This window comes from Notothenia rossii (genome assembly GCF_949606895.1).
Source record: "Notothenia rossii genome assembly, chromosome: 10".
Taxonomy (NCBI): Eukaryota; Metazoa; Chordata; class Actinopteri; order Perciformes; family Nototheniidae; genus Notothenia; species Notothenia rossii.
The window spans coordinates 11,185,055-11,212,087 of NC_136908.1; the positions used below are offsets into that span (position 1 = coordinate 11,185,055).

Below are 27,033 nucleotides of genomic sequence, written 5' to 3' on the forward strand. Positions count from 1 at the left end.
TGTGTTCGGCATTAATGGAAGCCATACATCTCCACCTGTTATTAATGGACATCTGACCCTGGGGTCCAGCCTACAGATCCAGTTTAGTCCTCTTCTCAAAACAGTTTTGTCCTCTGTCTTGCCCCTTCAGGCCTCCTTAAGCTAATGTGTAAATGTCCTCCAGAAATATTCCCCTGGAATGCTAGACGGATGATTTCCCTTTAATGGAAATGAGCAAACTAAACTGCCAAGAGCAGGAAAACACAGACATGTCCTCCAACACTTTACCAGTGTCACACCTTGCATTACATCACACAAAATACTTCAGTTTTCTGAGCAAGGGCACCCAACTTTTATTGCAGCCATTAAGTTATGTTCATGTGGAGCTGATAATGTGTGTTTTATTATAGGGGAATAATACTGAAAATGGAGGGGAAGATGAATCACATAAATCACACAGCACATTAGTTTTGCACCGGCCTTGATTTGGGTAAGTATTGGTTTACCTGTGTGTCAACAAACAAAATCATTTCAGCTATTTAGAGCATGGTGTTTGTTTTGCAGAGTCACAGCAACTCAGTTCAGGGAATGTGGACACCAGTCTGCAGGACAAGGATGCACCGCTCTCTGTTCTCACTGAGAATGTATTAAGTTGTAGTAATTGGATTTCGGGCAGCAAAAAAGAGAACGCTAATTAATTTTATTTGGCATTTACCCTTGAGGAAGGCATCTTGGCATCCATCCCCGAGCAATGCATGTTTATAGGTGACTAATACATCAGACATTACAGTTATAAATGTTAATTATTCACAAGTGTGATGTCTGTGTGGTTATGAAAGTCAATAGGTGATGTGTAGATGGTTTCAAAATAAGTCCATAGTTTACGAGGCTTTTAGTTGGCTTGCATCAATGTGTTCATAATTGTAGCTAAAACTGCGATTTCTGAGAGATTTTAAATCTCAGATCTGCTCAACTAAACCTGTTACACAGGTCTCAGTGGGTCACGCACCTCAACCCTGCATTACAATAGGCAGGAACACTCTGCTGTTGCCCATCAGAAGAAATCGCAGAAGAGAGTTAACTAATTAGAGGGGCTTGCCCCCACAGCTGTGAGAACTCAGCAATCAGGTGTCCATCTTAGGTGGCTTTTTCCTGGAGCGTCAGCCAGACGAAGACTGACAAAGACATTGGAGTCCTGCGGGAGTAAGACTGACAAAGACATTGGAGTCCTGTGGGAGTAAGACTGACAAAGACATTGGAGTCCTGTGGGAGTCACGAGGGAGGCAAAGAGGAGGCAAATCCTACTTTGATTGAGCAAAGTATCGCTGGTGTTTTCTTATGTTTTATTCAATTCTCTTTGGTTTTTTAGCCCCTCATGCTATAATCATGTGTATTTTCTCCATTCCTGTTCATGTGTCCTCTCGCAATTATCACTGGCCCCGTGTATCTCCTCATCGATATAACCGGCCTGCTCTTGTCTATCCCACATGCTCCACTGAGACCCAACATCTCGTTTCAGGGGGCCTGTGGAACTGCCAGTCAGCTGTTCCTAAGGCTGACTTCGTCTCTGGCTACGCTTCCCTGCAGTCTCTGGATTTCCTTGCTCTCACGGAGACCTGGATCACTCCATCCAACACATCCACCCCAGCAGCTCTCTCCACAGCATATTCCTTCTCCCATACACCCAGACCCACTGGCAGAGGAGGTGGCACTGGTCTCCTGCTCTCTCCCAACTGGAGCTTTTCCCTCTTCAAGCTACCTAACTTCACTCCTTCCACCTTTGAATTCCATGCCGTCACGGTAACCCATCCTATACAATTAACCATTGTTGTTCTCTACCGTCCACCAGGCGCCTTGGGGGACTTTTTGGAGGAATTAAATCATCTCCTCTCGCACATCCCTGAAACTGGCCCTCCCGCTGTACTTCTCGGAGACTTCGACCTCCAGACAGGGAAGATAGCTGAACTAACATCTGTTTTAACCACCTTTGCTTTCTCACGGTCTCCATCCCCACCAACTCATAACGCTGGCAATGTCCTTGATCTCATATTCTCAAGGAACTGCACTACTTCTAACCTCTCTGTAAACCCGCTCCACACATCCGATCACTTCTTCATTTCATTCTCTCTACCCCTTTCCAAACATAACAACCTAATCTCTTCTCATCCGGCACCTGTCGGATGACTCGTTCCAACTCCCGCCTCCAAACTCTGCTGCAGAAACTCTCCTCTCTCCTCTCTCATCCTCTCTGGACTCTCTCTGTCCTCTCACATCTCGGCAGGCTCGTCAGTCCCCTCCTGCTCCCTGGCTAAATGGCGCACTGCGTGCTAATAGAACCATCCTTCGGGCAGCAGAGCGGAAACGGTGGAAATCCAAACACCATGACGACCTCCTAACCTATCAGGCTCTCCTCTCCTCTTTCTCTGCTTCCATCTCTCAGGCAAAAAGCACTTTCTTTCAAGATAAGATCCAATCTTCCTATTCCAATCCCAAAAAACTATTTTCTATCTTCTCCACCAAAGCCCCTCCCCCCTCCCCCCTCCTCCCTTCTGTCAAGAGACTTTGTTAACTACTTTGAAAAAAAGATTGATGATATTTGCTCTTCTTTTTCTGACTCACCCTCACTCACCGCTGGGTCACCAGACCCTCCTTTCACCCAGACACTGACCTCCTTCTCCCCTCCCTCTCCAAGTGAGGTTCTTACCCTCATTACCTCTGCCCGTCCTACCACCTGTCCTCTGGACCCTATCCCCTCAAACCTCCTCCTGATATTCTACCGTTTCTCACCCATTTCATCAACACTTCTCTAACTTCTGGTCACTTTCCAAACAGTCTCAAGGAGGCAAGAGTAAACCCTCTCCTAAAGAAACCCACTCTCAACCCGTCTGATGTTATAAACTAGAGGCCTGTCTCGGTGAACCATCAGATCCCCCTTCGCACTCTCCAAGAACTTGGAGTTTCAGGCTCTGCACTTTCCCTTCTCACCTCCTACCTCAAAGACCGCACCTATAGGGTAACTTGGAGAGGGTCAGAGTCCGACCCTTGTCAATTAACTACAGGGGTCCCTCAGGGCTCTGTTCTTGGTCCCCTCCTCTTCTCCTTGTACACAAACTCGCTCGAATCTGTCATTAGCCCGCATGGTTTTTCATACCACTGCTACGCTGACGACACCCAACTAATTCTGTCCTTTCCCCACTCAGAGACCCAAGTCGTCGCACGCATCTCTGCTTGCCTAGCTGACATCTCTCAGTGGATATCTGCTCATCACCTCAAGCTCAACCTTGACAAGACTGAACTGCTTTTCCTTCCGGGAAAAGATTGTCCCACTCTTGACCTAACAATCAACATCGGCAACTACTTACTTCACCTCTGTTGTTTCCCCGACTCAGAATGCAAGGAATCTGGGTGTGACCCTAGATAACAAACTGTCCTTCACTGCAAACATTGCTGCTACAACCCGCTGCTGCAGATACACGCTTTACAACATCAGGAGGATACGTCCCCAGCTGACCCAGAAAGCGACTCAGGTTCTGGTCCAGGCTCTCGTCATCTCACGCCTAGACTACTGCAACTCCCTCCTGGCTGGTCTACCTGCATGTGCCATCCGACCTCTGCAGCTCATCCAGAATGCAGCTGCTCGTCTGGTCTTCAACTTTCCTAAATTTTCCCACACCACACCACTCCTCCGCTCCCTTCACTGGCTTCCAGTAACTGCTAGAATCCACTTCAAGACACTGGTACTTGCATACCATGCTGTGAATGGATCTGGCCCTTCTTACATCCAGGACATGGTTAAACTGTACACCCCAGCACGTGCACTCCGCTCTGCATCGGCCAAACAGCTCGCTGCACCCGCACTTCGAGGGGGACCCAAGTTCCCATCAGCAAAAACACGTGGGTTTGTTATCCTGGCTCCAAAATGGTGGAATGAGCTCCCCATTGAAATCAGTAGGAGCAGATAGCTTGCACATCTTCCGGCGCATACTGAAAACTCATCTCTTTCGACTCCACTTCGAGCGATAGAATTACTAACAAAGCACTTATATACTAATAAAGGGCTGGCTTATCTAAAGCCAGTTGAGTAGCACTTGAAATGTTTGGCTCTATGAAACCTGATGTACTTATATGATTCGGTTTTCTTCAAGGTTGTATCTTCCTGGTCGAATGTTCTTATTGTAAGTCGCTTTGGATAAAAGCGTCAGCTAAATGCAATGTAATGTAATGTAATATTTATAATTCAAAAGTTTAAATCACCAAGTCTGCAGTTATAAATGTTTATAAATCATAACGTTTTTTTTTATTGTCAGATGGGCATTTAATATGTAAATAAATCATCAATTGAGAGTTGTAAGAGTTGTTTTAGTTGATTCTGGTCAAGATATTATTCAGCCCTTTGCTATAAATAAACAATCAAACCAGTATTAACCACCTTTCACAACCTGGCAGCCCAAAAAGGTGTCTTTAATAGTGGATTATAACTGTCTATATAGAGCACTAGTTACTGATTTATTGACCAAATAGAAAGCAGCAGCACAGAACAACACTCTGGTTGTTGGAGGAACAAAAAGAACTAACACCTCCCTTCTGACAGCCTGGTGACAGATGACGGCTTTATTAGCTGCTGCTGCTGCACAAAGCAGACAGAGGGGAGGGGGGGTAAATAACATAATAGTGTAGCGTTGTTCTGGAGCACAGTGTGGAGAGGATTTACATTTAGGAGAGGGGCGGCTTCAGAGGAGCACACAGCCTCCTTAGCGTGTGCATTTCCTGATCACACCGCGGTGATGTGTTGAGTGTTGTCGGCGGGAAGGTGTGTCGGTCACTGCTGTCTCTCATCCTGTCACCCACCAGTGTGTGTCTGCATGTGTGTGTGTGCGTGTGTGTGTGTGTGAGAGAAAGGGTGGGTGAGCGAGAGAGAGAGAGAGAGAGAAGTTTCCTCTGCTCTCGCTCGTGCACTTCACACGATGGAACGCCTGTGTCCGCCTACAGCTCTGTTGCGTTCGGAGCCCCGCAGCCTTCAAGACAACTGAGAATTGAAACAAAAAAAAGTGTCACCAAATGGCTGAATTTGGAGAGAACAATAAGAGCGCCGTAGGTCCACCGGTTGCTGGCTGGAAAGCTGCGTCAGGAGGCGGCGGTATGAGCCCGGAGACGCCGGTTTCAAACGGAAACTGCACCGTGAAGAGGCTCCAGAAGCAGCCCAGCTGCGAGTCCCCGACGTGGGAGAGCGCGGGTTCGGATTCAGCCTCCAAAGCGATCCCTCGACGAAGCAGTCTGATCAAGGTAGGCCGTCCTTCCCGTAGGGAGAAAACAGCTAGCCTTGCTTTATAATAACATGTAGTTTGATGTTATACATGCCGGCAAACTGTTGCAAGTCCAGAGTAGACCTCTAAACATGAAAAATGAGGCCACAGTGGAAGTGATCAAGTAGGCTATGGTTGTTTGAGTTGCACACATACACTGCAAGCCCCTGCATGAATGTAGTACTGGTGCCATGGAATGCAATAAACAACATAGTCACTACACATACTGGGACTGCTTCCTGTCAGCTTCCTCTGCATCTGTGTGGAGAAATCAGTTTCCTCATCTCCCTCAATGCTGTTGAAGAAATTGAGTAGCAGTATTTACCACTTAAAGATGGACATCATGTCACATTTGATAATGACTTTAACAGCTGCCTGTCAAACACTTAGCCCCCACATCTTGACTATAATGAACTCACAGGACTCCAAACCAGTAGCAACAACCCTCAATTACAGAGATTTTCTTTCATATGTGTCATACAGGGTTGATGTGTTGCCAGACACATGTCAGTAATTAACACTCCATCAGCAAGAGAGGGAAGGGAAGGGACTTATAAGTGAGAGCACCTGCTGTTATTGTGATTAAAGATGCATTTAAATTCCTCCACCCACTCGGTCTCACACTCAAATACCCCTGTCCAATAACCCCACCACCTGAACTGATCCAAGCTCATATTTAAGAAAATGTCAACTTTATTAGTAGAAAGCTGTTGACATGCATATCATACTCAGTTTGTTGTTTTTGCAAGGCACTAATCAATAACTCAACTTTGTCATTTTATGGCCTTCTGGGCATGTGGGAGGTATTGCATTGATCTCTAGTGGCTGCTTGTCTTCAAAGCTGCTGCCTGTAAAGACACGATTATTCAACACGGCCTCATCTGTGTCTGATTGGCTCTCACTGTGAGACAGGAAGTCGGCCAGTTGGCCAATTTCCACATAAGGTTCATGTTGCAATATTGCTATTAAGTCATGAGCAGTTGGTGATAACAGTCAACTTTCTCCCTCTCTTTTACTGAAACACACACATTTTTCTCACCTCCCTGCCCACACACAGGTCTGCTCTTGTCTTCAGTTTGTTACGACAGTGCTGCCAGCCTGACACAGAGATTTGAAAACACTCTGTTTGCTTTGTTGGAGTACTGGCGTCTCATGCTGTGTCAGATATGGCGATAATAAGTCCTGGCTTTCCATCCAGAGCATCACTTGAACTACAAAAAACAGTAATGCAGGAGAAGTGTCACGTGTATTGAAACATGTATTTTTAGGAAATGATTATTGTTCATTTTCAGTAAGTACCATTTAATGCTGAGACAGTGATCGATGCACTTCCAGCAGAACAGTGTACACATGCTTGTGCTTTTGTTTTAAATTCTAGACACCTGAGGCTTTAGAAAGATGGAGCTGAGAATAAATAAATCAACAGTTTACACAACAGTGCTGTTTCTCAAACTACCTCTATAGCTCAGGACAACAACAATAGGAATCTGGGGTGGTATGAGGGCAGATAAACAGGAAACACAACATTCCTGTCTGCTTTTCACACAAGTCATGGGATTTAGGTCCAGTGTGTGTCTTTTTTGTCCGTTGGTTTTGGCTAAAGTATTCATCCTTAATTGTATTTCATCAGTATGTACCGCAGACTGTCCTCTCATTCATTCTGTCTCACTCGTGTGTGCGTGAAGGAGATGCAGAATAAGGTGCCCACTTAGTTTGTTCTATTTCAGTTCATCTCCATGTAGATAACCATCAGGTACTCTCTATCTCTTTGTTTCAAACACACAAACACGCACACAAGCGCACACACACTTGCATAGACCTGCCTTCTAGTAAAACAGCTTGGCACAATATATATTTTCAGCTTTTCATTTCTCATGCCCTGACGTTCGCATACACTCAGACATACATGGTTTGCATGTTAATGTGTGTGTGGTGTGTGTGTGTGTGTGTGTGTGTGTGTGTGTGTGTGTGTGTGTGTGTGTGTGTGAGAGAGAGAGAGTATAGAATAGTAGGCATAGCATGACATGAAAACCACATCTCCAGATTCTTAGCTTTTTATTAACCAAGGGGGAAAAAAAGCAGTTTAACCAAATCGTGTTTTTTTTTAAGTGGAAATAAGCCAAGTATTGGCTCGATTCTTAAAAGATACTGAATATAGCCACATTTTAGGATACATATACATTTTCTATATCCTGGATGGTAATTGAGAAGGTTGATACCACTGGAGACGGTTAGCTTAAAAGGCTGAAAGCAGAAGGAAACAGTAAACCTGGCATTGTCAGAAGGTAACACATCGCAGGCCAGCACCTGTTTCCCGTCTTGATGTTAAACAAAGCTAGCCTTCTCCTGTCTCCAGCGTCAAAACTAAATGGAAGAACAAAAAGATGTTGGAGTGGATTCAAATCACCGGGCCGCTTCATGCATTATTTTCCACTTGTGACGACGGCCTTGTCCGATGTTGGCGTGCCATTTTAGAGTGTGTTAACATTGTGTGTTTGAAGTTAAAAAAATGAATCGTTAGTAACATGGCTACTGCTAGCAGTCCAAAGCAAAAGAGATGTATGAATCCAAAATAACTAGAAGCTCTTATCTCTGTGCTATGACAAAGGCAAAAATAAAACACCTGGTGCATACATAATAAGGCAGGTTACTTGTGTGTAGTGTACCTGTTCCTTACCTGAGGATAGCTACTGCTGTTTTATTGACTTGCTTAGTTGCTTCTTATATAAATTCTCTCTGGTAGGCAGTGATGCAGTGTCTCTCTTATCTTGTGAAAGAGACTTCTCCATCTATAAGCAGACATAATTGCATAGTTAAAGCGAGGCTTACAGGGAACCAATTTAAAAGCTGAAAGTCATTATTTTCATGGCCATGACATTGTGAAATTGACATATACTTCATAATGATAAGTTAAAGCAAACGCATGTTGTCACTTTCAGTGTGTGCGTGCCTGTGTTACAAATAGTAAATCTGTGCAAATGCATGTACAAATGCGTAAAAACACATAGGCCTACTTTGTGTGTTTTTCAGACCCAGGGAGCAGCATTAGCCGGAAGCGTTAGCAGTAGCGCAGTTGGGGGGGGGGGGGGGGGGGGCCTTGAGCACCTCCTGCAGTTTAAATCCACATCTTTTGCCTGCTTTAAAACACTTTAGCCTGTATTAGCATGACCCCTGCACAGCTCAGGGAGTGGGTAAACCTCCTCTCTGATTGTGATGGAGCCACTGGGGATTGCTCCACATACGTGCTCACTATCATCATATCCAGCTTTGTAAGTGTGGCTGTCTAAGTTTGAGCCTGTTTATGAGCCTCTGCAAAGTAGTCACTGAGTCGTGTGGAAACATCGCTCGGTACTTTGTGGCGTTGATGCTCGACTCAAGGCTCAAACTGTCTGCTCTCGGTTTTAGCGGTAATGATATTTTCAGTAAATGCACCTGTGACGTTTTTTAGCTGAAATCATGGTTAGCTTTCTGGCAATATGGCCGCACATTTTAATTGTTTCATTTTTGTGGTGTGTATGTGTGTGTGTGTTTGTGTACCTGTGTTTGAACGCACATGGGACTTCAAAGGTTTGAGGCGTAAAAGAGCATCTGCAGCTCTACTCGCTTCAAAGGCAGGGTTTAAAGTCAGACTGAGCAGTCTCAGACTTTTTCTAGATTTAGAGTTTTATCGTGCATTTGCAGAAGTTATACAAAATAGAGATTATACACCAAAAATAATCAGCTGACTGACGGAGCGGTTGAGACACTGTGAATCACCACATATTCTACACTGAGCTGCTGACAGAATAATTTCACCACATAATGCTTCCTGCACCCTATTTAACTTGTCCTGTTAGCAATTGCAGTCACACTCAACACATTATTACACACTAATATTAATCAAACTGTAATTAGTACCATGGATCAAAAATGGTCCCCAAATAATAATAATTTGATGATTATTCAATATGACAGTTATTTTCCCAGCACCGGAGGTTGCCGCTTGGTCATAAGTGATTGTTTTCTACTAATCCTACTTATTGAGCCTTTAAGTAATTATAATGAAACACAACTAAACCTAAAAACAACCCCTTATGTTTCTGCATACAATACTAAATCTTGGTAGTAGTGTCCCTTACATTTAGTTTGGAATGCCTTATTTTGCTCGTTCCACACTGTATCTCACATTTCCCAGTAAATCACCTCCTAAAAGCCCCTTCCACTGTGAGAGACACTGGAATAAGCCATGCCATTAATCATCCATCATCTTCCGTCAAACACAAGGCCACAGGGAAGACAGTGCCAATTTCTCTCTCTTCTATTCTTTACATTCCCACCTAACAACCATCTCTGTGATTTTCTGTCTGTCTGAATTAGTGGAAGAAAAGATGACATGCGCCAATGAACTACTTCTCATTCATACTTCTTCTCGAGTGTGGGATGCTGTAATTAGTGATACAGGCTTGTTGCATCCATATAAACATAAGTTCTCATGCATCATACCATTCATGCATGTCAGCTGGGTCCTGAAGGCTCTGCTGCTGCCTACAGGCAATAAACCAAGGGCCGAGTCTTTGTGACTGTATCCATAAAGATAAGAAGTAATCTGCCAAAGAGCTTCTTTATTGTTTTGCTCCAGCCGTCCTCTAGCTTTTTCTTCTGTTTTTGCTAATCTTTGTCCTCAAGTTTGAACTTTCTGTGATGTCCCTCTGTCATAACTGCATCTAATCTGCTCTGCCACACAGTGTACCCCATTTCTCTCGCCCTTCTTCCGTCCATCTGCCCCTACCGTTAAATCTGTCCTATCAGGAACATCAGTAGTTTCATAGCAGTGCATCATTTCCCAAATGTATTCACAGTAGTCTAAAAACCGGAAGATACATTTTTTTATTAAAGGGGCCCTATTATGCTTTTTGTAGCGTTTCTCTTTCTTGTGTATAGTGTTGTATAGGTTTTAGTGCATGCAAATGGTCTGCAAAGGCAAAAATACCAAAGTTCACACCAGAGTAGGGCTGCTCAATTAATCGTATTTTAATCACAATAACGATTATGGCTTGCAACGATTACGAAAACAACGTAATCAAAATAAAACGATTATTTTTTTATAATTTTTTTTTTATAATCTTTTTTTTTTATTGGTTTTTCAGTTGAATTATACTTAAAGTTCAGGGTAATCAACTGTTAAAAACATACTGTTCACATTTTTTTTCTCCAATAAATTGATGTTTTCAAAGTAAATGGATAATCGTTTTTTATAATCGCGATATCAATTATTGACCCAAATAATCGAGATTATGATTTTTGTCGTAATCGAGCAGCCCTACACCAGAGGGAGTTTCTCTTCCACAAAATAGACCTTTTTTAACATTAAAGCATGAAAACAGGTCACAGTAGAGCATGCTCCCCCGGGAAGATTTAAAAAACAAATATTGAAGTTAAAAGCATCCATCTGGTGCACTTTGAGAGCAAAATGAAGAGATCTATGGATACATCTCTCAACACCCATTTGAAACAGAACTGTAAACAGATTTACTATTTCTTTATGGATATTTTACTTATCACTCGCCTTTTAAACTTCTTTTTTTACTGTCATATAGTATTTCATACTTGTTTTTCATTTATTCTATTATTTTTTTATAACTATAATGATCATACAGTATAAACGTGTACCTCGGAAATAATTGTTTACATTAATGGTGACCAAAACGTTTGAGACCCGGCCACTGAGGGAGTCCTTTAGTTCACTGAGCCTCTCAGTCCGACAGGAGAGGATTCTCCTCCACCTTGTTGTTGAAAAAGCTCCTTATATCCGTTAGCGTAGCTCGCTAGCACCAGAAGCTAACAACAACGATATCCGGTACCGGTGCGCGCTCTCTCTCGCTCGCACACGCACGCACATAAAATGGCTCGTTCAACACACACACAGAGCCGAGCTTGAATGAAACACAGAGACCCAGACTTATTTTTACTGTAGTGTATATTATTTTCGAATCAATAATCTTTCAAATTATGATTTTTTTTCTTTTTTAAATTATATTTTTCCTACAAATACAAATATGAACCTGAAAACTAGCACCATGGGGCCCCTTTAACTAACTGCTGAAGCTGCAAGAGAGGTTCTGATAAATATATATAAATACTCCGATATAAATATTCAACAAGTTATTTTTACAATGTATTGAGAGGAACCAATTCTGTCAACATGGCTACTATTGTACATTTGGTAAGAAATAACTTGTTGGGCTCATACTGCATGTGGATACCGTAGAAAATAAAAATAGAACTCAATACTACTGAGTGATGAGTTTTCACACAGCAGTGACACCCGCCCTTACTGTGTCACTGTACAGGAATCCTCTCGTTGTTCTTTTTCTTGGTTCAGTCTTCTGTGTCGCTTCACTTGCCTCTCAGTGAAGCCACAGGAAGTTCTCTGTGACAAGCTGACGGCCGGTTTCCTGTTTTGAAGCGCAGTGGTGGTTTTGAAGACTCATCTTCCTCTCAGGCAGTAAAAACTAAATAGGGTCTTTGTGACGGAGACATCAAGTAATTTCTCAGAGAGATTAAAGCCAAATGGAATCTTTTTTATCAGGGTATAGAGGATGACTAGTTTTGTTGTTCTTTGTGTGTGTGTGTGTGTGTGTGTGTGTGTGTGTTTGTTTGTTTGTGTGTGTGTGTGTGTGCGTGTGTGTGTTTGTTTGTGTGTGTACTCTAATCTGGTTAGGCATGTGTGTCTTTTTTTTTACATGGGAAAATCAATTCATTTACCTTTGTGTTTTATTCATGTATTTATCTACTTGCGGGTTAATCTGTGACCTTTAGTTTTATCCTGTCAGGATAATTAATTTAGAGTCCACAGTGACGTCAGTGCTGTTTGGCTATGTCTCTCTCTATCTGTAATTTATGTCTGCGCTAACAGAGGTGCACGACAACCTCCGCATGTGAGATAATCGAATCCCAACATTTGAAGAAACCACTGTGAGGACCCTGGTGTTTCCCCTTTTCAAGGTTTATTAGATTTAACAGTATTTAGAGAACATTATATTACTTCCATATGATTTTTTGTCTATCGCTGGTCTATTAAACAGAGAATGACGTGTTTTACAGGTCACATGGCTGTCTGTGGAGACCATGTTATTAATGTGCAGTAACGTGTGAACTGTGATTGGTGCTGGTACAGCCACACAGGGACCATTACTGCTAATGTCACACACACACACACACACACACACACACACACACACACACACACACACACACACACACACACACACACACACACACACACTGTGCTCCTGTGTGATGGTGCCTGTGTCTCTGTTTGTGAGTTAAGTCAATAACGGTTGGCTCGGCGCCTCATTGTGCATCAGTCGGAATTTCCCATGAGCTTTCTAATTTAGCACAGTCTTCAAATTAAATGCTGCTGCTGGTGGGGTGGACTTGCATTTGTTTTTTCTATTTGAGGTAACAATCAGAGGTGTTACTTTAACACTCCGAAAATGGCAGCTTTAAAACAAAATTAGAACCCAAAATCAATTAGCTTAAATCCCAGTTTGTGTTTTTGTTTTGCTAATGTCTTTCTCAGGGGCTAAAATTGACCATCAGAGTAGGTAAGTATTGACAAAAACAAAACAATTAAACCTAAGCCGCAATAGACCTTAAAACCCACAAAATAGTAGGCCACAAGGTGAGAAAAAGGCCAGTTTGAATGAGTGTTTCTTTCGCTGCTTTTAAAGAAGATTAAAGTTGAGTGCGTACGATAACCTGTAAGCCAGGTGACCTACAGCGGCTGAATTAAGGATGGTACAGGTCAGAGATGTACTTGAACATGCAGGGCCCTTTATTAAAAACAAGAACACAATCCTGTATTGATTGGAAGGCTGAGTAAAGAAGATTACAGTACATGGGTGGCTTTGCAGCAGCGTTTTGGACCAGCTCAGAGACGATTTGCTGAGGCAGGTTAAAAGTGAGTTGCAGTATTGTACAGTAGTTGGGATCAGAAGCACGAGTGATCATCTATAGCTAAGGTTGTGTTACAGATCTGAGTTTGCAATGTTTCTTTATTTGAAGTACAGGTCAATCATTTTCCAAGGTAAGATCTCTTCCTTTAGCTTCCTGCAGTTTTCAGAGTAAGCTCAAAAGGGGGGTCTTGAAGGGAAAACTTCCTGTCTCTACGACCCCACCACATCCATTATACCCTAAAGCACCTTGGGTATTTTTAGAGCGACACCTCCCTCCCTCCGTGCGCCGGCTTAAACGAGCACATCTCCATCGGAAACACTTCTTCATCGTAATGAGGCAACTCAATGAGGATTTGCAATGATGGTTCCCTCTGAGGAAAAGCTTTTCATCCTCTGAGAATGAAGCTTCCCTTCTCTCACGTGTTCATTCATATTCTTCAGATATATTATTTTTCTTATATCTCTTTCATATCCCCCAGATTTCTTTTATATGAAAGGTTTCCTTCTCTATCCTCTCATAAAAGATCCAAGTGCTCTTGAGGTTCATTTGAACTCGTATTTGAATGAAATCAGAGTCATGCTGATGAGTAGATTTTAATTAGCGGCGGATCAGTGTTCACAGATGTTCATTATGAATATGAAAATGTTGATTGGTCTACTGGTGATCAATTTGGACTTATGAATCACTCCAAAACAAGTGAGCTGTATGTGTTAGCCCCACAGCAACAGGCTGCACGATATCAAGTTTCAACAACACAAATACTGATATTGAGTATTTATATTTTATTGTCTTTGATGTATTCAATTTTTTAAAGGTAAACTACTTTTTAAAGAGATCTAAATATATTCTTAGACTTTGATATCATGTTTAATTGTATACAATGGGAAGGACTCACACACACTACATACAAATGTATTTAACTATGTGTTATGGTTACCTCGACCTAAAATTCATTCACAACTATTTTGATGATTCATTCATTCTTTCAGTCGATTTCCAAAAGTTCCAGATTTTTTACAATGTGAAGATTTATGTTAAAATAAAACAAATATCTACATTTTTGACTCTAGGTCATACAAAACATGTTATTTGATGACAGCACTATTAGCTCTAGGCAAATGTGATGGTCTTTTTAACTATCAATTATACATTTATTTGTATTCCAGTTGAAAGAAGTTGATTTTTAGATGAATTCATAATAAAAGTAGTTATACACTGTTGTCTATAAAGTTGGAATAACATATGTTTGACTTCTTCTCATAATGAGTGTGACAATGTGATTTATTCTTGATAGATAAAGTGTATATCTTAAAAAAAAAAAAGAAGATATTCCAATTTTATGGGCAACCGTGTGTGTACATTCTTTTGAATTATCATAAGGAACATCTGAATCTTCCCAGTGTGTGAAAAGTATTTAAAAGCTTTTGTTTTTAGGACATTTTGTCTTCTTCTTCACTGCTTGTTGTGATATATATGCAGTACATAAGAAAACCGCTGTGTGTTGAGCATGTGGGTGTTTGCGTCTTCAATCACTTTACGTAGGCTTGATTCAGCTCCAATGATGTCATCCTGCCCCAGATTAGCTTCAATGAAGTCTTTGATTGGATTTGATCAGGCCTCTAATACATCTTTAATTGAATAACCTCGCCCACATATATGCTCTTATCTGTCTTCCGTGGGGGTGATATCTGATCGGTCAATAGATCAGATGGATGAGCTGCGATGGTGAGCGCAGATAAACTGATTGGGTCTGCGGGCGTCGATGAGGGGGGAGGGGGGGGGGGGGCAGAATTAAAATGCTGCTGCCTGCTGCCTCTGTCTCCTCAGGTATGATTTATGGTGTTATGGTGAAGGGCAAGGGCACGCGAAGGCTTTTAGCATCAGGAAAAACAATAACGGATTGGGAATGGGAGGCTTTTATGCAGTAGACCAAATAATCTGTGTTTATGTACGGTTATATAAAATGACATGCCCTTTAATCTTCTGATATCAAAAGTGGATGGAAAGAATTGTTTGTCATGCTAAAGCCAAAACAGGCTAACTCTCATTCAGCTCACTTCTTATTATCTCCTCGACCGTCCCTCCTCCTCTCTTGATTTGCGACGTCCTCTCATCCATCCTTCCCCCCTCTCTCTCTCATCAGGATGGCTCACGTGCCGGTCGGGATCGGAAGAAGACGGTGTCCTTCAGCAGCAGCCTGTCAGAGAAGAAGATCAGCAGTGCTGCAGACTGTATCCACTCCATGGTGGGTCAGCCACACTGTAACCCTTTACATTGCAGAACATACCTTTTACATATCTGTGCAATACATATTGAATGTCCAGTGCATGCATCAAGGGTCTATGTGAGATCACAGCCTCAAACAGGGGGCTTGTTCGGAGGGTTACAATTTCTTCCATATTTTTAAACGCATCTTTTTAGATTAGCTTTTTATTAGCAACCCCCAACTTGAAATTTTCTTTTAGTCTTTATTATTTACCTACCTTTATATTGTTTTATTTATTTTATAGGTCTTAATCTTTTAATTTTTTTATTTCTGTTGTACCTATATGTTCACTTTGTTTTATGGGGTTTTATATTGTTGCATCGACTCAGTTGTCTTGTGTCTTACCTGTCAGAGAGAAACCATTATTTATTTGATTTGATTTGTATTACCATACATTTTACCTCCTTTTGTCTATTAACCTGATAACATGTCATATTTTGCTGCATGCACCTTTTAAAGTTCTTAACAAATAAAAAGGGGGGAATTTCTTGTTGTTTGTTTTTAACTTGTGATGTGTCATTTCGTAAAGCACTTTGAGCTGCAATTGTTGTATGAAAAGTGCTAAATAAATAAAGCTTTATTATTATTATGAATATTATTATTATTATATTTTGCTTCCAGGTTGAGGGGATTGAGCTGAAGAAAATCCGAACCAACTCCCGTGTTTACCAGCGTTACTACCTGCTGGACGCCGGGCTGCAGGCTCTGTGCTGGGAGCCGTCCAAGAAGGAGTCAGACAAAGCCCGCATATCTCTGGCTTCCATACGAGAGGTCAGTGTCAAGAGAAAAAAAAGTCCTTTAGACTGAAGCAAAGGGAATATTTACAACCCTTTACTAAATGGAGGTCAACATTTGATTTGTTTTTATTGCGTCTGATGTGGCTGTTCTCATCTCTCTAGGTACGGACCGGCCGCAACACAGAGACGTTCCGCACCAGTGGTGTTTATGAGCAGATTTCAGAGGACTGTGCGTTCTCCATCATCTATGGAGAGATGTATGAGAGCTTGGACCTGGTGGCCAACTCTGCTGAAGTGGCTAACATTTGGGTGACTGGCCTGAGGTATGATGCATCACATAATCAGGAGCAGTCTTGCATTGTTCACCCGATTGTAATATGTACCAGAAACACTGATTTTATAGGTAAAGAGTAGGGCTGTGCAATTACTCGTATTTTAATCGCAATTACGATTTTGGCCTGCCACAATTAAGAAAACAACATAATCGAAAAAAACAATTATTTTGCTTTGCTAGGTTGTGACAGTGCACTGCAACATATTTGATCGAATTTATTTTTATTTATATATGTTTAGTAGCTTGTGGAAGTGCGCTCCAAAAATATTTGTTGATCTTGTTTATTGGTATTTGTTATTTTGATATTATTTATTTAAATGTATCATTTATTTTTGTATTGTTTTTTCAGTTGAATTATACGTTCAGGGTAATCAACAGTTGAAAAGATACTGTTCAAATTATTATTTGTATTTGTTTTAAAGTTCAATAAATGGATGTTTTCAAAGTTAATGAATAATCGTATTTAATAATCGTGATATCAATTATTGACCAAAATAATCGTAATTATGATTTTTGCCATAATCGCACAGCCCTAGTAAAGAGCTTTCTGATCTACATACTTCCTGTTTGATATTTAAGATGTTGTTCTTTGTTATATAAAGCTGTCATTTTGGTGATTTAGGGAAGACATATTTACCCATATATTGACATTTTGCCTTCATTGAATCACTCATTGTCAGTCAGAAACTTGGTAGACTTACTCTTGGTGCATTTAACACCTGTGCATTTTGAGAAGCTGGTTCCTAGAGATAGGTGAAATGTATTTGTGGTTTAACTGAGGTTTGTATATATGGCGTAGGCTAATCTAGCAAATACAGTTACTCCCTTTATGTCAGTCCAACCTGATATCTCATGTTGCAGACTTTCCTGTCTTCTTGTTTTTATTGGCTGTGAATAGTGACATCGTGCCTGTCTTATTTCTTCGTGTCCTTCTCTGAGACGTGTTTGTGTTGCAGGACTGGCGGTGAATTTGATTTGAATTGAAATCGATTCGACTGCTGCAGTTATTTTATTTTATTGTCAGCGAGTTACATTGTAAGGATAACATTCGTTTTCCTCTAACTCTGTCTGTCCCTCTCTAATCCTCCTCCAGGTATCTGATGCAGTATGGGAAACACGCCCTGGACATGCTGGCCAGCAGTCAGGACAGCCTCCGCCTCGGCTGGCTGGAGCAGCTGTTCTCCTCGGCCGCGGATTCAGACGATCTGGAAGAAGACGTGGAAGGGTTACGCTTACAGCTGGCCGTTAAGTTGATACGGAGCGTGAATCCTGGTGTGGGCGGTGGCAAAGTGGAGCTCAGGTTTAAAGAGCTTCAAAGATTCAGGACCAGCATGAGTGGGCTCACTCTAGAAAATGAATCTGGAGCTAAAGATCCCGGCGAGAACAAAAGACCAATAGGAAGAAATGAGCGCGTCACCAAGCAGGATTTCATCAAGGTATTCCATGACTTTTGCACACGTCCGGAGATCTACTTCCTGTTGGTGCAGTTCTCAAGCAACAAGGAGTTTCTGGACACCAAAGACCTGATGAGGTTCCTCGAGGCTGAACAAGGCATGGCTCAAGTGGGTAACACAAATGAATCCCGCCTACTAATAGCAGAAAACAAGTCAGGCTTACATTCACAAATGCAATCTCATCCACTCCTGCAGTGCCTGTTCCCTTCAGAACGGGCTGATTGCTTTGCCCTCTGTAGGGCTTCTTGCAGTGTTGTCAAGAACCACTGATCCACTCGACACTTCCCTCCCAGGGGTCCTCAGCAATACCCCTGCGAAGTCGATTGGATGAACGGTTCTTGAGAAAGTGCATACATACATACAGATATAGACAAAAAGTCAGAAAGAGATGTGAGCATCCATTAAAGTTAAATGATGCTGCACTGCCGTTTGGCAAAATGGCACCAAATTTGAATCCTATTTACACATTTCTACTTAATGTGATTGCAATAACACAATACATATTTTGGATAAGCCCTGCCCACAGCATTTGGGCGAAACTGTATAAAACTTTAAAAAAACGAATGAAGTAGCTGTTTCCGGCTTGGTACAGAGATGTTCTGTACGAAATGTTGTGAAAATTGGTAAGTCATTCTATTAGGGGTAGCAGAAAAAGATTGGGAAACAATTAAAATTGGGAGAAAATTGATTTAGACACAAATGGCTTATATGGATAGACGGGATTGGTCCAAAAAATTATTTTGTCTGGGAAACGTATGGTTTTTTAATATAGCACCACCATGCTAACAATTTGCCCCATGTCAACACTGCACTCCCTTCAGTCACAAGAAATAAACCCTCAAAGTGTGAGGTTCAAACTGTTGTTGAGATATATGAACATGCACATACACACATAGAATACACCCTTATCCATTTTCTTTCTCCATCCATTTCCTCCCCCAGGTGAGTGAGGAGACCAGCCTGAAGCTCATCCTCTCCCACGAGCCGTCGGAGGAGGGCCGGCAGCAGGGGTACCTGTCATTGGACGGCTTCACCAGTTACCTCACCTCAGCAGAGTGCCACCTCTTCGACAGGGAGCACGACGGCGTGTGCCAGGACATGACCCAGCCTCTGTCCCACTACTACATCAGCTCCTCCCACAACACTTACCTCATCGAGGACCAGTTTCGAGGTCCGTCCGATATCTCCGGCTACATCCGGGCGCTGAAGATGGGATGTCGCTGTGTGGAGGTGGACGTGTGGGACGGCCCCGATGGAGAGCCTGTGGTCTGTACGGGACACAGCCTCTCCCCGCCTCTGCTCCTGCATTGTGTGTTGGACGCAATCGGAAGGTTTGCGTTTGTGGCTTCTCATTACCCTTTAATTGTTTGTATTGAGAACCATTGTTCTGTCCAACAACAGCAAGTCGTGTGGCAACATCTGGTGAAGATACTCGGGGAGAAGTTATACGCAGATCCCCCATACGAAGGGAAGTCATACCTGCCATCACCGCATGCCCTGAGGAATCGAATTCTACTAAAGGGTAAAAAGTTGGGGCCTGATGGGGAGGATGGGGAGGTGAGTGAGGAGGATGAAGGGGCAGAGATGAGTCAAAAGATAAAAGCGGCCAACAGCGGGGGGGCAGCGCCTGGAGGAAATGAAAAGGAAATGTTGCAGAAAAGTGTCACAGCTGTCCCTCCTGTTCCTCTTCCTCCCAAACGTTTCCATCTCTTGAAGGAGCTCTCTGATCTCGTGACACTTTGCCGCTCCATCAGCTTCATTGATTTCCCCACGTCATCTAAAAGCCAAAACCCTTGGGAGCTGTGTTCCTTCCACGAGACTCTGGCCGTGCGTCTCGCTGGCGAGAGCCCCGGAGACTTTGTCAATCACAACAAGCATTTCCTGTCGAGGGTCTACCCCAGCCCCATGCGTATTGACTCCAGCAACATGAACCCTCAGGACCTGTGGAAGTGCGGCTGCCAGATAGTGTCTATGAATTTCCAGACAGCGGGACTGATGATGGACCTGAACACGGCGTGGTTCAGGCAGAATGGGAACTGTGGTTACGTCCTGCGGCCTGCCATCATGCGGCAGGAGGTGTCCTATTTCAGCGCAGACACCAGAGACACGGTGCCTGGTGTGTCTCCGCAGCTGCTTCATGTCAAGGTGTGGTGTTTTGTGAAGTTGTTTAAAACTTGAATGATCCTCTTAATCAGGGGTTTTCAAAGTCTGGTTCTGTGGGCCTTCCCTAACAAAGCTGGAAAGGCATCCCCTTAATCTCCCTTAGTTACTTAGTTTCATCATTTCTCTCAATTCCTGGATGCCTATGGTATCAAAATAGCCTACATTGGTCATAAACGCTCTGAAAAAACTAGTTAAGATAGTTTCATATTGCTGGTTGACACAACTGCAGACTAAACTACATTGATAAAAAAGAAGGTATTTATAAGATTATGAATAAGTGGGAAAAATGAAAAAAAAGAAATACTGTCTCGAAAGTATGTAGTAATGTAATAACCTCTGATATGTTTCACTTCTCCTGAAAAGTCTAGCCCTCCTGGACAGGCCTGCCTCTTACTTTGAAAACCTCTGTTCTCAAGTCATTATGAGGTTCTGAAAATGTATGAACAACCTTTATGTTGATCCTTCTCCCAGGTGATAAGCGGCCAGAACCTGCCCAAGCCGAGGGGCTCGGGGGCCAAAGGAGACGTGGTGGACCCCTACGTGTACATTGAGATCCACGGCATCCCGGCCGACTGCACGGAGCGCCGCACCAGGACGGTGACCCAGAACGGAGACAACCCCGTGTTCGATGAGAGCTTCGAGTTCCAGATCAACCTGCCGGAGCTCACCATGGTGCGCTTCGTGGTGCTGGATGACGACTTCATAGGGGATGAGTTTATAGGTCAGTGTCCGGGTCAGAGGTCACAACTGTAACGATAAATTAAAATGTCATGATATGCTTTCAAATTCAATCTAATCTCCCTACCACCACAGGGCAGTACACCATTCCGCTGGAGTGTCTTCAGCCGGGGTACCGACACGTCCCGCTCCAGTCTCTCACGGGGGAGGAGCTTCCCCACGCCAAGCTGTTCGTCCACGTGGCGCTCACCAACCGGAGGGGAGGGGGGAAGCCTCACAAGAGGGGACTGTCGGTGAGGAAGGCCCGCAAAGGGAGGAACTACGCAGCTCTGAGGGACCTGGGGGTCCGGGCTGTGGACGAGGTCTTCAAGATGGCTTCTCCTCCGCTGAGAGATGCCACTGACCTGAAGGAAAACATGCAGGTGAGGAAGAAAGCAGCATAACATTAATCAACAAGGATTTTGTTTGTTTTCTGGGTTCATTGAAATCATTCATCAAGCAGGATTCTCAAATGTGATTATTTGATACACTGAATATCACTGGGTTTTAGACTGATGGTCAGATAACACAGGGGTTCCCAAACTTTTCACCCCGCGACCCCCAAAATAACAGTGCTAGAGACTAGCGACCCCCTGTCGACGGGGGGGGGGGGGGGGGGGGACGGGGGACGGGGGGGCGGATGCTAGTGAATTGATGTCAGTTTTCCCTACTCTGGCGGGAATATCTCCGCAATGGAGCGAGCTTAAGTTTCACTTTCGATTGCATGATATGAAAATGTCTATGCAAACGTTATTTAAAAAAAAAAAAAAAAAAAAAATGTTTATCCATTTTTTATTTTCCATTTTTATTTTGTAATCATCTCGCAACCCCCACTTTGGGAACCCCTGATATAACATAGGTATAGGAAGATGTTGCATTGGATTCTGGGAAATTTGGTTGCATCCACTAAATATGTTTTCATTCATATCTACACTGTAGCTAATGTGCAAATGACAACAAAGCCTTGAATCTTGAACAAAATAATTCACTATATTCCTGCTGGTTCATAGAGGGTAAACAGTCTTATCTTCCGTGCTCATATCTATTGAAATGTAACAGTAGTGATTGTGTTTGTACCAGAAAAAAAGCAAAGGGAAGAAAGGGTGGCACATTTTCTGCAATTGAAAAAAAAAAATCAAAAAACTGATCCAACTTTTTAGAGCCAGGCAGAAACTTGATCTGTGGTTTCTCGTGTCACACCTTCAACCTGATCTACTATAACAACACAGCTGGTGTGTGTGTGTGTGTGTGTGTGTGTGTGTGTGTGTGTGTGTGTGTGTGTGTGTGTGTGTGTGTGTGTGTGTGTGTGTGTGTGTGTGTGTGTGTGTGTGTGTGTGTGTGTGTGTGTGTGTGTGTGTGTGTGTGTGTGTGTGTGTGTGTGTGAAAACAAATCAAGTGTGAGACGTAGCAGGAAGTGATTTCACATATTTTCTGTTTATTTCATTTTGATTTCACTCCCTGTATCCGTACTGTTTTTTCCACCAGGGTAAGGAAATACAGAGAGAAAGAGAGAGATTCTAAACCGTGTGTGTACAGTAGCAGACTAACATGTGTCCGCCCTGTCTCTCTTTCCTCCAACAGAACTCAGTAGCAGTGTTCAGAGATCTGTGTGGCGTGTCCGTGGCGGCTAACCTCATGCAGTGTGTGCTCGCTCTGGGCTCCCGGGTTTCAGGGCCAGACGGGGCGCCATTGCTACTGTTTGACCTCCGGGACCACTACCCCGCACTGGAACCCCAGGGGCCCCTCCCTGACGTGCTTCGCCGGGTCGTCTCAACTTATGAAATGGTGAGAAAGGAAGACAGTAAACATGCTTTAGGTTTCTCAGATAAAGGAGATAGACATAAAAAGGGAGGAAACAGCAAAGATCAGTGCGCCCCTCCCATCTCCTGTCTACTTGACCCAACAATGACCCCCCCCCCCCCCCCCTGCCTTCAAGACAAAAGCTTCCTTTTTAACTGATATGTTCTCAAACACAAATTGGGCTCTCATTGTTGTGTAGGAAACAACATTCACGTTTGCTATGGCTGCAACGTGACTCGTAAACACATTGGCGACATCCTCACCTTGGCTCCAAGCCACCACGTGTTCCCAGACTAATAAACTGCAGGCTATCATCGACCGGGAGAAAGTTATTTAACAGGCCTATTTTTATTTAATGACGTCTAAAAATAAATCCAGCCTCCCCCGTGGAAACACAGAGAGAAATAAAAGGGGGAAGAGCGGTCAATTGGACTGTTAATCAACTAATCAAAAGTCAATAAGGCGGGATTAGTCCTTCAGTTTGTGGGTTTAGGTCGCTGCAAGGATACAGTGTGAGACTGTCAGATATTCCCTCTTTTATCTCTCGGCCCTTTAATCTTTCTCAGTTCTTCTTCTTCCCTCAGGGGCTTGCTGCTTGCCCCCTATAAGTGGTTTACATACAGCTATAATCCAGCACTGTAACCCTTTCCATGTGTTGCTGTGGTGAACAACATTACACCCTGTTTACAGCCATCTGTCTACCGGCTGCAACACACATATTCTGAGATTTACTCAAAGTGCACTTGTTTATGTTTCATATCGGATATTCCCCAGGAGTATTGTGGGTAGGGAGGATGAACAGTCGGTATCAATTGCCAATTTACAGATAGTGACTGCAGTGTGAGTGAGGCAGGTTTATGGCCAAACACAGGCTGGATTGAAGACAAATAAACCCCTTTCTGTTTTTATTAAGTCATGATTAAGGTGTTTGTCTTTAAAGCATGACACTGTAATTGAACTAGGGTTGTTTGTCTCTGCTATACAACAAGCAACTGTATAGTGTGTCTTTGTGTGCATCAGTGTGTAAGTAAGTAGTGTGTGTGATTCTGTGTGTGTGTTTAGCCACTTTCATTTGCAGCCAAGCGGGTAAGAGTAGAAAAAGCTTTACTGGATACCATTAGCATAGATTTGAATGTCGCTTGGATGAATGGATTCCATACCTCAATCCTGAAGGCTGGAGAGGGAGAGGCGAACAACAACAACAGCGACAGGAAATATGTAGGAGTGTGTGTCGTGTTGAATTGGATCTGGTCAAAATGTATATACTATTTTCTCCCCATACAGGGGGTCTGGTCCCAGTGGGGTTTGTAGTGCGCAATTAATCAGGCAGGAGCTACGCATGTCATTCCCGTGTGTGTGTGTGTGTGTTTCATTACTTTGAAAGAGCTGTCACATTAATCTCTGTGTGCCTTGTGTGTACATATAAATATATAAAGTACTGTTTGTGTCTGCTGTGCGATGTGTGTGGAAACAGCCTACAGTGTGAAATCCAATTGGCTGTACGAGTCATTTAACTACCCCTAGCATATGCAATATAGTTTCACATCAGTTATCAGTTATCACAATAGAGTTTGATTTAGTTGTAAATGTTCGTATCCTGTGGGATTTACACCAATTTGATGTATCGTGTTATAGTGGGCAATTAAACAGACTGTGAGCCGACATGTTTGATTTACACACAACAACAAAAAAGGCACAATTAGTTAAGGGCTTACGGCAGATGTGCAACCTTGAGTCAAATGACGCATTTAATGACTTTAGATGGAACTAATCCAAAAAGACCTGAGCTTTTCAATTCATAAATACTAGAAAACAGATCAACTTTGCCAAAAACCAAATATTTTCCCTTAATTTCTTGAATCAGCTACAATTAACGCTATTAATTGCCATCAAGTCTGCAGTTAATTCCCCAGATCCTCTTAGTTTGAACCGGTACGACCACATGAAATTGCAGGAGAGAACCATGAACAACTAGCGCTGAGTTACTGACAGACCAAAAAAAGGATAAAAAAAACGTTAGTTTGGGTTAAAAAAAAAACAATGCGTTGGTCAACCAAAAACAAATTGTTCTTCAAGCATTATCAGTGTGTGTGTGTGTGTGTGTGTGTGTGTGTGTGTGTGTGTGTGTGTGTGTGTGTGTGTGTGTGTGTGTGTGTGTGTGTGTGTGTGTGTGTGTGTGTGTGTGTGTGTGTGTGTGTGTGTGTGTGTGTGTGTGTGTGTGTGTGTGTGTGTGTGTGTGTGTGTGTGTGTGTGTGTGGCTAATAGATGCTCCTCTGTCTGCAGATGGTCCAGGCGAGCAGAGCGGTGATTGAGCTCTCCGACGGAATCTACGACCGGATCCTGCACATACAGACAATGGGTGTGTAGGCGTGCGTGTGTGTGAGAGTTACGGCTATGTTGAGCGTGTTTTATGCTGTGTGTGTAGAAACAGTACAATGCCCATGTTCCTACTGCACTCATGAAAACTCCCACTCACCCTCAGCAGTGCTGTTAAACACTGCGGTGGCTGCTTTTTGTCATTAATTGAACTCCCTTTCCTCTCTTGCTCTCTCCTCTTCTCTCTTCTCACACCCTCCTTTCTTTCTGTCCTTTTTTGATGTGTCCTCTTTCATTTCCTTTTCCTTATCATTATTTTTTGTATTTTGCACTTTCATCTTCTCTGTTCTGCTTATCCCCTTTTTTGCATGTTATTAATTGATTTCCCTCTCTTCCAATTTATTTTCACCCCTTTTTCCATCTCCTCTCCCATTCATCCTCATCCTGTGCACTTTCTTATCCTCTCCCTGTATCCTCATATCATTAGTTTCCCTTTCATTCCCTTTTCTGCGCTCCCCTTGCATTCCCTCCTTGCATTTCTCCTTTCCTCTCATGTCCTCTCCTTTCCTCTCATGTCCTCTCCTGTCCTCTCCTTTCCTCTTCTGTCCTCTCCTTTTCTCTCATGTCCTCTCCTGTCCTCTCATTTCCTCTCCTGTCCTCTCCTTTCCTCTCATGTCCTCTCCTGTCCTCTCCTTTCCTCATGTCCTCTCCTTTCCTCTCATGTCCTCTCCTTTCCTCTCATGTCCTCTCCTGTCCTCTCCTTTCCTCTCATGTCTTGTCCTCTCCTTTCCTCTCCTTTCCTCTCCTGTCCTCTTGTGTCCTCTCCTGTCCCCTCATGTCCTCTTGTGTCCTCTCCTTTCCTCTCATGTCCTGTCCTCTCCTTTCCTCTCCTGTCCTCTTGTGTCCTCTCCTGTCCCCTCATGTCCTCTTCTCTCCCACCGTTTTTCCAATCCCATCTGCTGCAGAGATGTGCTAATCAACAGTTTCACACGAGGGTAAAACGAGTCTTTTTACCGGCCCGCTTCATCTGTATGTTTTGGATTGAGTGGGTTTATTGTGAATTGGCGCAGCTACCAACAACAGTTATCCTTCAGTCTGTTTGGCGAAGCACCCTATCTTACTTTCTGCTATGACTTCTGAGATCTCTGGCAGAGGTTTGTTTACTTCTGCAGGGCCCCTTGGGTCATCTGACATTAGCCAGCCAGACTGTCGTCACAGTAGCAATAAACAAAGCCACGTACACACCAACACACACATTTTACCCACATCCGCTTTCTCAGCCCAATTCAGTGTTCAGCTGTCACCCAGGAGACGCTTTGATAGACGTTTGGAAGTGTGAACGATAGGCTTGGGAAGAAGAATAAACACTTCCCCGTTATTATTCTCTAGCTGTCTGGTTTCAAAAAGCTGCAGTGACAAACATCAAGGGGTTTCATAAGTATGGCAATTGGGAGACATATCTAAGTATTATAGGTCTTATAAGAGTTGAAATGCATTAAAACTCATCAGTATGATCAATACCGCCCTGGAGAGAAGCATGAAGAGATAAGAGGAGATATTTGGAGAGGAAGATGATGATTGGATTGGGGCAATTTTGGAGGACGGGAGAGTTTGAGGAAGATGAATGTTGTTTATAAATGGGCAGGCTGCTCCACTTTGCTCCGAGTCAACTCAACCCGTCCTCCACTCAACTTTATGTTGGGTTTATGGGGCCACAGGGTCACTCGCTGATGAAAAATGTGTGACATGGTCAGCTCGGAAGGCCAAACTCTGCAGAAACCATCTATTATCATTTACTTGAATTTCACATGTTACCAGTTATAATATTTGTCAATGGTGTGAATTCAAAGCAAAGTATTTTAGTACGGGGCCAGTATGTTCATCTGATATAAAAAGAGGTGCTGCAGATCCCCGAGGCCTGATCAGATGAACAAAGCTCTTCCTGTGTGTACACATTAAAGATGGTGATCAGGTGATCCCAAGACAGAGGTCTTCCTCTCAGCCGGGGAAGGGGGGGGGCGGAGAT

The 27,033-nt window shown here is 43.1% G+C and overlaps 1 protein-coding gene across 2 annotated transcripts in view; it reads left to right on the top strand.

The window, feature by feature from the left end:
* Nucleotides 1–4,626: 4,626 nt before the first annotated feature.
* The window catches only part of LOC307023133 (inactive phospholipase C-like protein 2), a 28,672-nt gene continuing 6,265 nt past the window's right edge, over nucleotides 4,627–27,033 (top strand). The window contains exons 1-10 of one of the 2 annotated variants that reach the window (XM_079656183.1): nucleotides 4,627–5,262; nucleotides 15,364–15,465; nucleotides 16,108–16,257; nucleotides 16,386–16,546; nucleotides 17,651–18,119; nucleotides 18,954–20,156; nucleotides 20,646–20,895; nucleotides 20,988–21,274; nucleotides 22,473–22,676; nucleotides 24,957–25,050. In XM_079656183.1, the coding sequence (XP_079512309.1) occupies nucleotides 5,038–5,262; nucleotides 15,364–15,465; nucleotides 16,108–16,257; nucleotides 16,386–16,546; nucleotides 17,651–18,119; nucleotides 18,954–20,156; nucleotides 20,646–20,895; nucleotides 20,988–21,274; nucleotides 22,473–22,676; nucleotides 24,957–25,050 (3,145 nt within the window). In that variant the 5' untranslated portion in view covers nucleotides 4,627–5,037. The remainder of the gene's footprint in view (nucleotides 5,263–15,363; nucleotides 15,466–16,107; nucleotides 16,258–16,385; nucleotides 16,547–17,650; nucleotides 18,120–18,953; nucleotides 20,157–20,645; nucleotides 20,896–20,987; nucleotides 21,275–22,472; nucleotides 22,677–24,956; nucleotides 25,051–27,033) is intronic. The other variant, XM_079656184.1, reaches the window with a different exon arrangement.